Source organism: Hydra vulgaris, chromosome 02 (genome assembly GCF_038396675.1).
Source record: "Hydra vulgaris chromosome 02, alternate assembly HydraT2T_AEP".
Lineage (NCBI taxonomy): Eukaryota > Metazoa > Cnidaria > Hydrozoa > Anthoathecata > Hydridae > Hydra > Hydra vulgaris.
Genome location: NC_088921.1, coordinates 43,575,367 through 43,588,572, shown reverse-complemented (window position 1 = coordinate 43,588,572; position 13,206 = coordinate 43,575,367). Strand labels below are relative to the sequence as shown.

Genomic DNA, 13,206 nt, shown 5'->3' with positions numbered 1-13,206 from the left:
TTTTGCTGTAATTTATTGTATTGTGGTAGTTTAAAAAAGTTAACGTCCTTTAAAAAAAAATTAAAGAAATTTTTATGACGCCAAATACACATGAAAGTAATGTGTTAGGCATTTCTTATTTATAACAAAGATTAAACTGTTTTATATATTTAAAAAATCCTCAACTATTTAAAAAAGTTATTTTAGATTAAAAAAACTACTTTAAAACATGTAAAACACAGTAGTAACAATTACTGAAAGAAAATAACAATGTGACTCTTTCTACTATCTTCTGTAGAGGACACAGTTATAAGGCCAGCTGATTTGATTAATAGTTATAAGGCCAGCTGATTTGAGTCTTTTAAAACAAAATAAAGATTTCTAAAGCTCAGTGACAGTACTCAAAAATGTTCCATAAACAGTTTTAAAATAACAACATTATTACATAATAGTAATTAACATTAAAAGTAAGATTTTAGTGTGTCTGATTGTTTAGACTGCATTAGAAGTAATTTGTTAAAGCCTTATTTAGTCTTAAGGAATCACTCATTATTTAAGTTAAAGATTGGTTTGAACTTCAAATAGATAATAGTACCAAATTTGAACTTCAAATTGATAATAGTACCAAATTTAAATCTCAAATTGATAATAGTACCATATTTAAACTGTTAAAAATCACTATTGCCATCATCTAATTGGTAAAAAATATAATTAACCAATACTCATTAGTTTTTGTATTATAAAAACAACCTGAAAGCTCACTTTTTAAAGAAAATATTGAGTGGTTTGGATTAAGTATACTGAATAGTCTAGCTCAATTTCTCATACCAAGCATGTCAACTCAGGTTTTCATACTGAATGATTCTTCTTAAAATTTAGTGGCTCAAATTAAGTTTAAGTTAAAATTAATGAAGTTCAAATCTGATTTTAATTCATGGTTTATCACCAAAAAAAACTTTTCATTTAAGTATCAATTAATCTACTTGGCTATGCAAGTTTGTTATATGCAATTCTTTGAAAAGAACTTTGATAGAGCTGTGACTTGATTTTATTTGCATTTTTTTATTAAATTACTTTAATAAAAAAATGCAAATAATTTATGTGTTCTTGTATTAATTAATTATTAATTAATACAAGAACACATAACATTTTATAAAGTGTTATTTGTTCTTGTATTAGGCCTTAAATTTTGATTTAAAATCTGAATAATCGGATTTTATCAAAAGAAATGCGAGCCAAGTTTTTATAATAATAAATATAAATATATTTAAAAAAACAACCTAAAATTACTTAAACAAAACTAATATATGTAGTGAGGTAGAGCACTCACCTCATAAGCAAGAAGTTATAGAGTTGAGAGAAGGTTGTAACCACAACTAAAGTAGCCTTCTTAACTGTAGTGGCCTTCTCAGCCTTGGGGAGGTAAATTAATATAAAAAAAACTATTTTAAATAATTAAAAATATTGAGTGTTTATAATTGATGGAACAAACATAGTTTTGAAACCATAACAATTTTAGCTGGAGATAAAACATAAATTAACATTTTCTTGACAGCCCAAAATAATAAGAAAATTTGTGAGTTTATGGAGAAAGCATTATTTCGAGATTTATTCCAAATAATGCTTTCGAGATTTAATGAGATTATTTCGAGTAGCATTTTAAAAATAATAATTATAAAAAAAATATTTAAAAAAAAAATTTACCTTTTCTTCATTTGGATTAAAAAGCAGATTATCTTTTCTGTAGATTTGACCCATTTGAGCCTAATTTTATAAAACTGTTCCTTGGAAATTTTAAAACTTTTACATCTAAATTTATTGAAACGCAAGAACACTGAAAAGGTGGAGCTTTCATGCTAGCTGAGGAGAAAATCAAACAAATTAGGACGATAATGAACGGAAGACAATTTAAAGGAAAAAAACCCCACCTTTTTAGTGCATTTCAATAAAGTTAAATGTAAAGTTTTTAGAATTTCCAAGGAACAGTTTTATAAAATTAAGCTCAAATTGGTGAAATCTCAAGAAAAAATTATTTTCTCCTTTTTAGTCCAATTGAAAAAAAGGTGAATATTTAAAATAAGGTCTTTTTCAATAATTATAATTTAATAAGCTTTACTTTTCTACTTTCTCTAGTTTGAACTTATTTTTTCCACAACTAATTTTCTTATCAAACTAATTCACAATTTTTCCTTTTAATTTTCTAAGATCTTTTTTTTAATTACTTAGAATTTCTCTTGGCCAAGTTTTGTTTTGAAATGATTTGTTTAATTACAAAGTATTATGATGCTACTAAAAATTTGATTTTCCAAAAAAGTCTACTCTTTTTATTTTAGTGGATCAATATCGGTCAACAAACTTTGAATAATTACTTTATGTACTACAGAATTATATAGATTTACCATGAAACACTTTTTTTTTTTTTTTTTACAAAAAATAAACCTGCTCTCATGCAAATCCATTTCAAAATCTTCCAAGTTTTTACCACACTTTGCAATATGATTGTTTGTTTTAAATTCAACTTCATTGTTATTATGGTAACCGTTAGAATTAGAAAATGAATGGCTTCTCTCAGCATACTTTTTTTTTGTGTTATATTTAAAAGATAATGCACATCCACGTTCAGTGCAGTCATAAGCAATACTTAGTATTTAGTTAAGAAAATATATAAAATTTTAACTATTTTCTATAAATGAGCAATGATTTTCTATAAAAACAAATCAAATTTGTATAAAAACTATGAAGTAATGATTTTCTGAAGACAGTATGAGAAAATGATTTTCTATAAAAACAAAGTAAATGGTAAATTAATTCACCAAGCTTATTGTACATAACTCATTGACATTTTGAATAAAAATCTGGAAAAAACATTAAGTTAAAAGAACCTTTGACATTAATGAAACAAAAGATACACAGAGTCAAATACATCTACTCCAAGTTCTATTGCATTTATGACTTCATCTAAATATTTTAATAACTGTTAAAATAAAAACTCAAATTTTTATTTAAAAAAATAACATAAAATAATAATAAAAACAACAATAATTACTAAACTAAAATACCTGGAGTAAGAATACCAAACATAATCTTCACCTTTTCTTTTGGTAAAAAATTCTATTAAAAATATTTATTAAACTCAATAACAACATTTAAAGTTAAATGCAATTAAGAGTAAATACTTACTGTACAAAAATGTAGCAACTCTTTATAGTTTGGAAGATAATAATTAAATCCAGACAAAACAAACCCTAAAAAAGCAAATGAGTTATAAAAGATTATACTAACTGTAATGAGTTGCAATATATATATTTTAAAGATGATTTTAAAGAAATTTTAAAGATTAAACACCTAGTTACTAATTTTAGGTGTTTTTATGCAATTCTAGGGTTCTATTTTATATTTCATGAAACTACTACATAATCAAATTAAAAAAAAGAACCTCAAGCTTAAACCTATAACCTATAGCTTAAACCTTTTTGTGTATATAATAATATAAAAGTTTTGGCTTAAAATTATTTTTCAAACCGAGACTCATATAGTCTAATAATTGTAGAACAGTTTAGCTTATTTTTCTTTACTATCTTGGTGCAAACTACAACCTGATGCAAATAATAATTTTGAAGATGAAAAAGATGCAACTAATCCTTGTTTCATTGTTTAACTACTTGAAGTATTAAAATTCACCTGGGGTCTGCCAGATACTACAGTTAGATAAGAGCAGAGTTGTCTTTATAAATGGAAGTAGTTAGTTGAATATTCTTGTTATCAATTACAAGTTGAAGCAATATAGGTTCTTTTTGTAGCCATTGTTTGTTATTCACTTCAAAAAGAATTTTAGAGCTTTTGCATTCATTTTTGCTTCATTTGCTTTTGCTTCATCAAAGATGCTTTTTATTATGCTTTATTTTTTATTATGCAAGTTATTAATGACAGTTGAGTTCATGCCATTTACAACTGCATCCAAAATACTAGGAGTAGCTAACTTCAAGTTTTCTTGTATTGTATATGAATAAATATCAATATTTTTCATGTATATAAAACTATATAAAAATATTAATTTTATTTACAAAATCTTATAAATGTGTATTTTAAGATGTATTAATATGAAAATAAATTTGTAACACTAATCTAGTCTTACTGAGACCCAATTATTACATAACCATTTAGAATAATATACATGTAATGTTTTCGCCACATAAAATCAGATACATCATTTAACTTGTGAAAATCACTATTAAAGACATGCAGACATCTGTGGATTATAAACCAAATTTATATTGATGATATACATATTGAACAACGTATTTCAAGTCTCAAATTACTGGACCACTTTGGACCACAAAAGTATATATACAAATGACTATACAAATGAAATTTTACTATACAACTGAAATTTTAAATGAAAAAAGCACTTGAAATATTCCGCCATTTAAAATCCTTATATTTGACATAACTTACGTGCAAAATAGTGTTGCAATAGCTCATTTGAAAATTTGAAGATTTTATTAAATTATGCAATAAAAAGTGAGATTTTAAAATTAGCAACTACTTTGTGCTTATTAGAAAGTTTTTTAAAAAAAAAGCTCTTTATTCTACAAATTTGAAGCAATGGCATGATAATTATGCAAAAATATATACATTTTATAAAAGCTGAGTGTTTAAGTATAAAATGGTATATAATAATGTAGACTTTGAAAATGTACTTTTTTTACTTTTGTCCACCACCTAACCCACTGTGCATGTCTAAAATGACCCTTTGACATTTTTTTAAAAAAAAAACAATGCTTATGGGGACAAAAAATTTATGGGTACACTTAGATGTCCCCGAAAATGCTAATGTTACTGTAAGTGTTTGTTTTTTTGTAAAATCTGTCCTCATAAGTGATACTATAGGTGTGTGTGTGTGTGTGTATATATATATATATATATATATATATATATATATATATATATATTTATATATTGATACTTAAGGCTGTTTTGTATTATAATAATAAAACAAAACTCATAGTCGTAAAAGAGTGCTCAATATTAAAAAGATATTTCAAATAGAGCAATATACACACATATATATATATGTATGTATATATATATATATATATATATATATATATATATATATATATATATATATATATATATATATGTATATATATATATATATATATATATATATATATATGTATATATATATATATATATATATATATATAAATATATATATGTATATATATATATATAAATATAAATATATATATATATATATATATATATATATATAATATATATATATATATATATTTATGAAGAAAAAACAACTTTTTCTATGGTACTTTAAGTTTCATGCCTATATGACAATCATCAGCATTGAATACAAAATCAAAAACAAAAATAACCCACTAAAAATTACAAAATACTGTGTACTTGTAATTTGTAGGCCGCTAGGACATACTTAATGGCAACCAAAGAAAAAACAAAATATTAGCTAACCACTGGTGTCAAAAAAAGATAAGAGGAATTTATTCTTGTGCCTGCATTTCGAAATCGACTCATTTTGTTTATTTAACAAGTTATCACTTTTATATGTTAAAATATATATATATTATATATATATATATATATATATATATATATATATATATATATATATTTATATATATGTAAATTATGTTAGTGTATTTTACAAATAGAGTGCTCAATGTTCTTAAAGAACAGAGCAATAAAAATTAGTAAAAAACCTAGTAAAATTATAAAAAATCAGTAAAAAACTTAAATAAGTTAGATAAGTGTTTTTTACTAATATATATATATATATATATATATATATATATATATATATATATATATATATATATATATATATATATATATATATACATATATATTTATATATATATATATATTAGGGGAAGTCATTTTGAGGGAATTTTTGAAAACGAAGTACATACCCAGCTAAAGTTGGAGCAAATGTGCTAAAACTTAGTCAAAAAATTTTTTAGGTCAATCGGGTGACTTTTAAGTCCCCCTCAAGACTGAAGTTGTTAAGAAATTGTTCTTCAAAAAAGGAAAAATAGGGTGTGTTTAGGGTGTTTGAGGGGGATTTAAATGAAAAAATTATTTCCATTTTTTTTTTTTTGTTTGTTATTTGTTATCTATATTTTCATTTTAAAAGGGTATGTCATCATTTTTTTTACGTATTCTCGGTTAAAACGATATTTAAGAAATCAAAAAATGAAAAGTTTAAGTTACGCAAGTGGTTATGAAATCAGCAAATTATGTTATCAACCAAAAAAATAAACTATTTTGAACTAAACAAGTAATATACCATTTAATAAAAATCTTTACAAATACTATCAAGACAAAAATTATGCATTAATTGAAATAAGTATTTTAAAATAAACAACAATTTCCTAAGTCTACAATTTCCTCTTCTTTAGTTTAGAGAGTGACATCAGGCTTTCTGATAGTTTTTTTTTTGTAATATTACTTTTTCCCACACCAAAAACGTTGAAAGTTGACCTTACTTTGTCGACGGTTAAAAGTCTGTTTTGCTTGTCATCTTCATTTTCGTATCTTTGCACAAACTGCTGCATCATTCCGATTGCTCGTTCAGAATGATCATTGACAACAATTAACATTTTGGCAAAGTTTTCAAAATTCTTAAACGAAGACTGGGTGTGCCAATATTGGGGTGGAAGTGACAACCAGTCTCTCACTCTCTGATTATCCAACCCTATCATTGAAAAAATTAAATATGAAAACTCATTAACCAAAAGAGAGAGAGAGTTGGTACCTTCATATTATTTATGATATTATTCTCATCTATTCGTTCTTTGCTTCTATGTTTAAAAAAATCTGGATCCGGCATTTGAAAGGAAAGCAAAGCATCTGCAATGGCTGTTTTTTTTATCCATAGAAATATTTTTATCCAAAAGAGCCAAGGGAATAATTGTTGAATCAAGATACCATGTATGCTTATAAAGAGATGCTAACACAGCGTCTACTGCCTCCGGATTGGAGCAAACTTTCTTATACTCATTCATCTGAAAGATTGCATCAAGATCAGACGCAGGAGATTGAATCGCTTTATGTACTTGAAGGTACCACCTTGTGTAAAAACATACTATGAACTCGCAGATGAGTTTTAAATCTTCGCGTAGATTATCATTTTCTTGCACAAATGTCAGTTGCTTGCACAAAAGCTGAAGTTTAAGATAGTATAATCTCTTGCCTAAAAACCTAGCATGATGAACAGCTCCAGTTTTCTTTAGCTTGAAATGTGCAGAAGGGGATAAATACTGCATGGTTAGTTCAGCCAACTCTCTTCGGTCATTCCTCATATTGTGTTTTTTAGTAATATAGGTCTCACAGTAATCTAAAGTTTTCCTTGCAGCTTCCTTCAAAACTGTTCCTTCAACGGTTTTCCAATCAAAAGAGGTCAAGTTATTTTTGTCGTATTTGAATTTAGGGTTTTCAAACATATGTTTGAACTTTACAAATAAGGGATTTTCAGGCCCTACGCTATTCTCTTTTATCACTGCTTCACAGAAATGAACCATTCTAAGCTCAATGATATGATGCCTACATGCTAGTAGAAGAAGGTATTTGTCTACCTCTTTTGCAATCCTAATAAGTGATCCTTTCTTAGAACCAGTATTACTTGAAGTTGTATCAAAGCATACTCCGCATACTTTTGAAATGAGGTCATATTCTTCTAGTATTTTCATGATTCCTATATACATATCTTCACCTGAAGAAGACGGCAAGGCAGGTACTCCAAGAAGATGCGACACCCCCTCAATATTAACGAGCACAGCTAATCTTTCATTCTTCAGTCTTTTTCCCTGATTCATTTCAAACAAAGTCTTTCCGTCAAAATGAATTATACAGGGATAACGGCTTTTTTCCACGGCCTTCTTTATATCTAATTTAGCAATTTCTGCAGTATCCTTAGCAGTTTTTTTCATCTTCCTTAATGCAGTTGAAGCACTGGCTTTGCATTTTGCGATATCAACTCCACAATCTTGAAGAATTGCTCCAGTAATGTTACAATCATCTGTTGGCAGTAATGTTACAATCATCTGCTCTTCTATGATGCCAAACTTCGGGTTCAAATTCTGAATCAGAATCAGCGCTAGTGTCAGTGAAACTCAAGTCTAATTCTGAGGTAGCGTCAATCTTAGGAGATTCGTCTTCTAGCCTTGTCCTCTTCCTCACACCTTCAGAAACCTAAAATTTACTTTAATATGGTATATGTGTATTAACAAATAATGTATGTTAAATTAGCAAATTTTAATAAAAAGGTCAAATTAACCCACTAAAAACAACATAAAACCTTTTTGCTAAATTTTCTATCTTCTGATCCCAAACAAAAATGTCTCGGTCCTTCCTGGTCTTCCAAAAAAGTTAAATCATCGTGCTTATCTTTATCTGAGCGTTTGTTATCCTTCCTAATTTGGTTCTTTAAATCTGTAGAACCAATCCAAAACAGCTTTTTCAAAAATGAAATAAACTCCCCTTGATTAACCTTGTCTCTAGCTGATCCTCTGTATTTATTTCTACTCAAATCTGAATACTTCTTGTCCATCTTCATTAGGTTCTTGAAAATATTTTTATCTGACATTACTTGAAATCCCGCTTTAAGCCATGGTCTTTTAATTAAGCCTAAAATGCATTCACAATCATCTGCTTCACATCTCTGGTAACCCTGAATCTTGTTAGGAGGGCATGATAAAATTGTTGACTTCTTAACATTATGAGGAAGTAGTGATCTTCGGTAGGCAATGTGTTGAAGAATATCCATTCCAGTAGGGAGTTGAAGACCTTAAGAAAAAAAAAATCAATATTCTAATTTTTAACAAAAAGTTTAAAATTCAAAACAATTTTTTTAAATTAGATATGTACATGTAATAGCTGGTTTAGCCTCATTTATGATAAAAAGTTTGCTTTTGCTTGATCTGAGAAACCTTCTCTTCCCAATATCTTTTACAATATTTTTTTCCATTTTTGTATTCAATCTAAATAGATTTAATGGTTTGAAATTAGTTAAAAACTTCAATACAATTTTACTTTATATTGCAATTCGCTTAATAACAATCAAGTAAATACGAAAGTTATTTACAAAAATAAAATAATGTAACGCAATTTCACGTACAATTTGTTCATAAAAACGCTTAGTGACTTAAAACATACAGTGCAGGATCTTCAGCACATTTTCTTCTGCATTATTTTATTAGAATTTTTTTATTGTTGCCGATTTTCATAACCATGCGTAACATAAAATTTTCATTTTTTCCTTTCGTATATATCGTTTTAACCAAGAATATATAAAAAACATGATGACATACCCTTTTAAAATGAAAATATAGATAACAAGTAACAAAAAAAAAAAAAAAATGGAGATTATATTTTCATTTAAGTCCAACTCAAACACCCTGAACACACCCCATTTTTCCTTTTTTGAAGTACAATTTCTAAGCAACTTTAGTCTTGAGGGGGACATAAAAGTCACCTGATTGACCTAAAAAATTTTTTGACTAAGTTTTAACATATTTGCTCCAACTTTAGCTGGGTATGTATTTCGTTTTCAAAAATTCCCTTAAAATGACTACCCCTAATATATATATATATATATATATATATATATATATATATATATATATATATATATATATATATATATATATATATATATATATATATATGATATATATATATATATATATATATATATATATATATATATATATATATATATATATATATATATATATATATATGTATATATGTATATATATTGGCAGTGGGGCATTATGATACATGAATTACCATGAAACATTGTAATTGTGGAGCCATATTAAGAGTTGTGGCAACCATTTTTATATGGTAAAACAGTAACTATTAGAGCTATGTTTTGGAAAAAAAATTATATCATTTGATATCATTTGACTTGCAAGGGGTCAAACTTTGTGTCTTTTTGATGACAAAGTAATTTATTATTTTTCAAAGTTGCTAAGTTTTAAGGTATGTTATTTACAACCCTGGGAATTAGGAAAAATGAGGTCGGCAAAATATTGCCGACCTCAATCTTTTAAAGGTCGGCAAAAAAAATTTGGTGCATAGGTCTTACCATAAAACATAGAAACAAGGTCGACAATTTTTTGCCGACCTCAAACACTTTAAGGTCGGCAGTTAGACAACCCTCAGAATTAGGGTCGACATTGCCAAATGCTGACCCTAATTCTGAGGGTTGTATTTAATGTGTCTATAATTAAGTAACACTATTTTGTAAACTACAACCCATAAAAATTAAATCAAGATCTTTACTTTATTAAACAAAATTATTGAAAAACAAATTAATACAAAAAATAAAGCAAATATTTTCTATAAGTAAGTATGGGGTAACTTGATAAAGCCTTTGTGGAGGGTCCTAAAACTGTGAAATAGTATTTCACTGTGTCATAAACAATTCTAAAAACCATTTCTTTTAATATTTACAGTCTATTTTTAAGACATTTATGTAAATACAATACTAGAAGATCCAATTTTGATACAAAGCCATTATTTAATGATGCTTAAGAATGACATTTAAAACTATATATTATCTGGATTTTTGAAATGTGATTTGGACCATTGGATGCATTATTTGGGTTATAATTATTATTTTGTTTGTCTTTTAAGTAAAAACCTGCCTTTTCTCTAATTTTTATACTTTTTATTAATGTTTTAATGAAGCTCATAGTTTGTATCAAGGTACCCCTTCATAGTATGTATCAAGGTAACTTAATACAAGCCTTGTTTCAAAGTACTCCTTCAAGGTACCTTGAAACAAATTCCTAACTTTACTTTAAATAGTCTCCCATATTTAATTTTCATATTTTGGTAAATATTAAATTTAATTTTGTAAGTATAAATTTATTCTACAAATTAAACCAATTGCAAAAAAAAGGCGAATTAAAAAAATTATTATGAAGCAAAAACCAAAAGTGCATTATCATGTATCATTTTATTTTACATTTATATTATATTATTTTATAATTGATTTTTTATTGTATATATATTTTTACTATTGTTACAACCCTCTTTCAACTCTTTAACATAGAAACTTGAACCAACAACATGAACAAACATGAACCAACAACACAGACAAACAAGACTGCTGCGCAGAGAAACAAGTTGAGTGTGGTACTACCAGGAATGTGCTGAGGATCAAGCTCAAAAACTCTTACTTACTAAAGTAAACTGCACCAATAACAGATTTAAATCTAAAAAACAGCAGGAATGGCTTCCAGCTGTTTTTTAACCAAACATCTGTTCCACATAAAAAACCAAACAGCAAGGTAGGGACAACACAAAATCTTTACACCAACCAAAAGGTTTGATTTAAGTGTGCTACCGCAAAATAGCTACTTTGAATGAATTTCTGAATTGAAATTTGATTAAATTTATCTTTATATGCGCCACAAACTTTTATAAACATTACACAAAAAATCTTATTATAAAATAACTTATATAAATGTTAAACAAAAATTTTTAAATAATAGAAATACTATTCAAAAAATAGTTTTATTAAATGATAGCTCATATAAATGTTACAAATTATACACAACCTTCAACATCTTTTTTAAGAATTTCTTTTATACAACGCTCTCTTTCTTCTTTGCTATTTCCACCTTCAATAACACCCAAAACAGGACTGTCAATCTAAAGCAAGTAACTTTTCTTTTAATTATCCCCCAAAAAAGTCTAGGTTGCATCAGATGTATAAAACTTGGGAGTTAACCTAAAGCTGCACCTTTTCCTGCAAGCATATATAAATATAAACTAAAAAGCAAACAGAAGTCTTAACAAACCTACACAACAATTTTTTGAGATTTTCAAGTAGTTTTTAAATATAGAGTACAACCACTCATCAATCACAAATAGTTTCAAAATCTATAAAAGTTTGAAATAAAAAAACAACTTCCTTAAATTATTTGTGGTTATTTCAGTGTAAGTTTTAGTATTGAAAAATGTTTTCAAATCAAACTTTCAAACTTATGCAGATTAATAAAATGTAAAATGCATGTGATAATGTATACTAGATAAAACCTGATAATGATAAGCTATGATAATGAAAAATATTGAATCCAACTAAGGTAACTAAGGTTTACATTTCATTTTTGTCTTAAACACATTATTAGTAAACACTCAATTGGTTTGTAAGCATTTGATCTTCAAAAACAAATTAAAGTCATTTTTAAAAATTATTAAATGATAATTTAGTTTTTACAGCAGTTAGATGTAAAAACATTCAACTCAGACAGGAGGTAATCTGCTTTTATTCTTGGTCATATCTACTAAGGATCAAAACTAAATTCTGCATTAACTACATTTTATTAGAAAAGTTAAAATACAAGTTACCCAAATTGTTAATTTGCAACAAAACAATTTTAATACTTACAAGAGTTAGCAAGAAGCAATTATTGGACATTTATAAAAATTTTTAGAAACTTTAACAACAGATAAAGAAAACCTGACAAAGAGAGTTCTTGATTTAGAAAATTCTAATTCCTAAGTCCAGCATTGTCAGGTGATTAGGCTAATAAAGTGAAACAGCTCCAGTTGAAATGCAAATTACTACTATTGCAAAACTAACTATTGCAAACAAAACTAAAGAGATAATAGAGAAAAAAACTTGTTTATTTTCAGGAATTTTTGCAAGAGATAATAGAGAAAAAAACTTGTTTATTTTCAGTTTAAAAGTCAATCATGCAAATCATGCAGTTAATCATGAAAATCATGCAGTTAAACATGCTAATCATGTAAAATCAGTTAAAGATAATCAGTTAAAAAAATTCAAATCTTTAAATTTTAAGTTTTTCAAAAATCGTAAACTCAGTTTTTATCACTAAACTTAATAGTTGTTAAATAAAAATTGTTCAATAAAAAATATTTTTATTGATCTTGAAATTATGATGTAAAATCTCATTATAAAACCATATTAATACTATTATTATTATCATTTTTATTATTATTAAAAATTATGATTTAAACGTAAATACTTTAATTCATTTGATAAATTATCAAATAAACCACCAGATTTGTGTTGAAATCAATCACAATAGTCTAAAGTAATTTAGAGGTGATCAAAAATTAAAAAAAAAAGAAATTGCAAAATGATATATAAAATACATTCATATCTTGTTTAATTCTTAATTAACATTTTCTTATAAACAGAATATTATTGTC

General features: G+C 26.2%; 2 protein-coding genes across 2 annotated transcripts in view; both read right to left on the bottom strand.

Annotated features, from left to right (window-relative positions):
* The window catches only part of LOC136071782 (queuine tRNA-ribosyltransferase accessory subunit 2-like), a 45,215-nt gene that overhangs the window by 9,123 nt on the left and 22,886 nt on the right, over positions 1 to 13,206 (bottom strand). The window contains exons 5-9 of the mRNA XM_065791008.1: positions 11,586 to 11,679; positions 3,160 to 3,224; positions 3,039 to 3,090; positions 2,889 to 2,937; positions 2,419 to 2,619 (exon numbers count right to left, since the gene is read on the bottom strand). Of these exons, the coding sequence (XP_065647080.1) occupies positions 2,419 to 2,619; positions 2,889 to 2,937; positions 3,039 to 3,090; positions 3,160 to 3,224; positions 11,586 to 11,679 (461 nt within the window). The remainder of the gene's footprint in view (positions 1 to 2,418; positions 2,620 to 2,888; positions 2,938 to 3,038; positions 3,091 to 3,159; positions 3,225 to 11,585; positions 11,680 to 13,206) is intronic.
* Positions 6,770 to 8,980, bottom strand: LOC136076782 (uncharacterized). Its single transcript, XM_065790232.1, has 3 exons — positions 8,881 to 8,980; positions 8,312 to 8,799; positions 6,770 to 8,205 (listed from the first exon to the last, which is right to left on the bottom strand). The coding sequence occupies exons 1-3, from the start codon at positions 8,978 to 8,980 to the stop codon at positions 8,029 to 8,031; spliced, it is 765 nt and encodes a 254-aa protein (XP_065646304.1). The 3' UTR covers positions 6,770 to 8,028.

What these genes read in the sequence shown, in the direction of transcription:
- LOC136076782 (XM_065790232.1), bottom strand. Translation starts at nt 8,980, where the DNA reads ATGGAAAAAAATATTGTAAAAGATATTGGGAAGAGAAGGTTTCTCAGA. An exon ending in GGCTAAACCAGCTATTACAT is followed by an intron (nt 8,800 to 8,880) that starts GTACATATCTAA and finishes TTTTTTCTTAAG; the next exon opens with GTCTTCAACTCCCTACTGGA. An exon ending in ATAGAAAATTTAGCAAAAAG is followed by an intron (nt 8,206 to 8,311) that starts GTTTTATGTTGT and finishes AGTAAATTTTAG; the next exon opens with GTTTCTGAAGGTGTGAGGAA.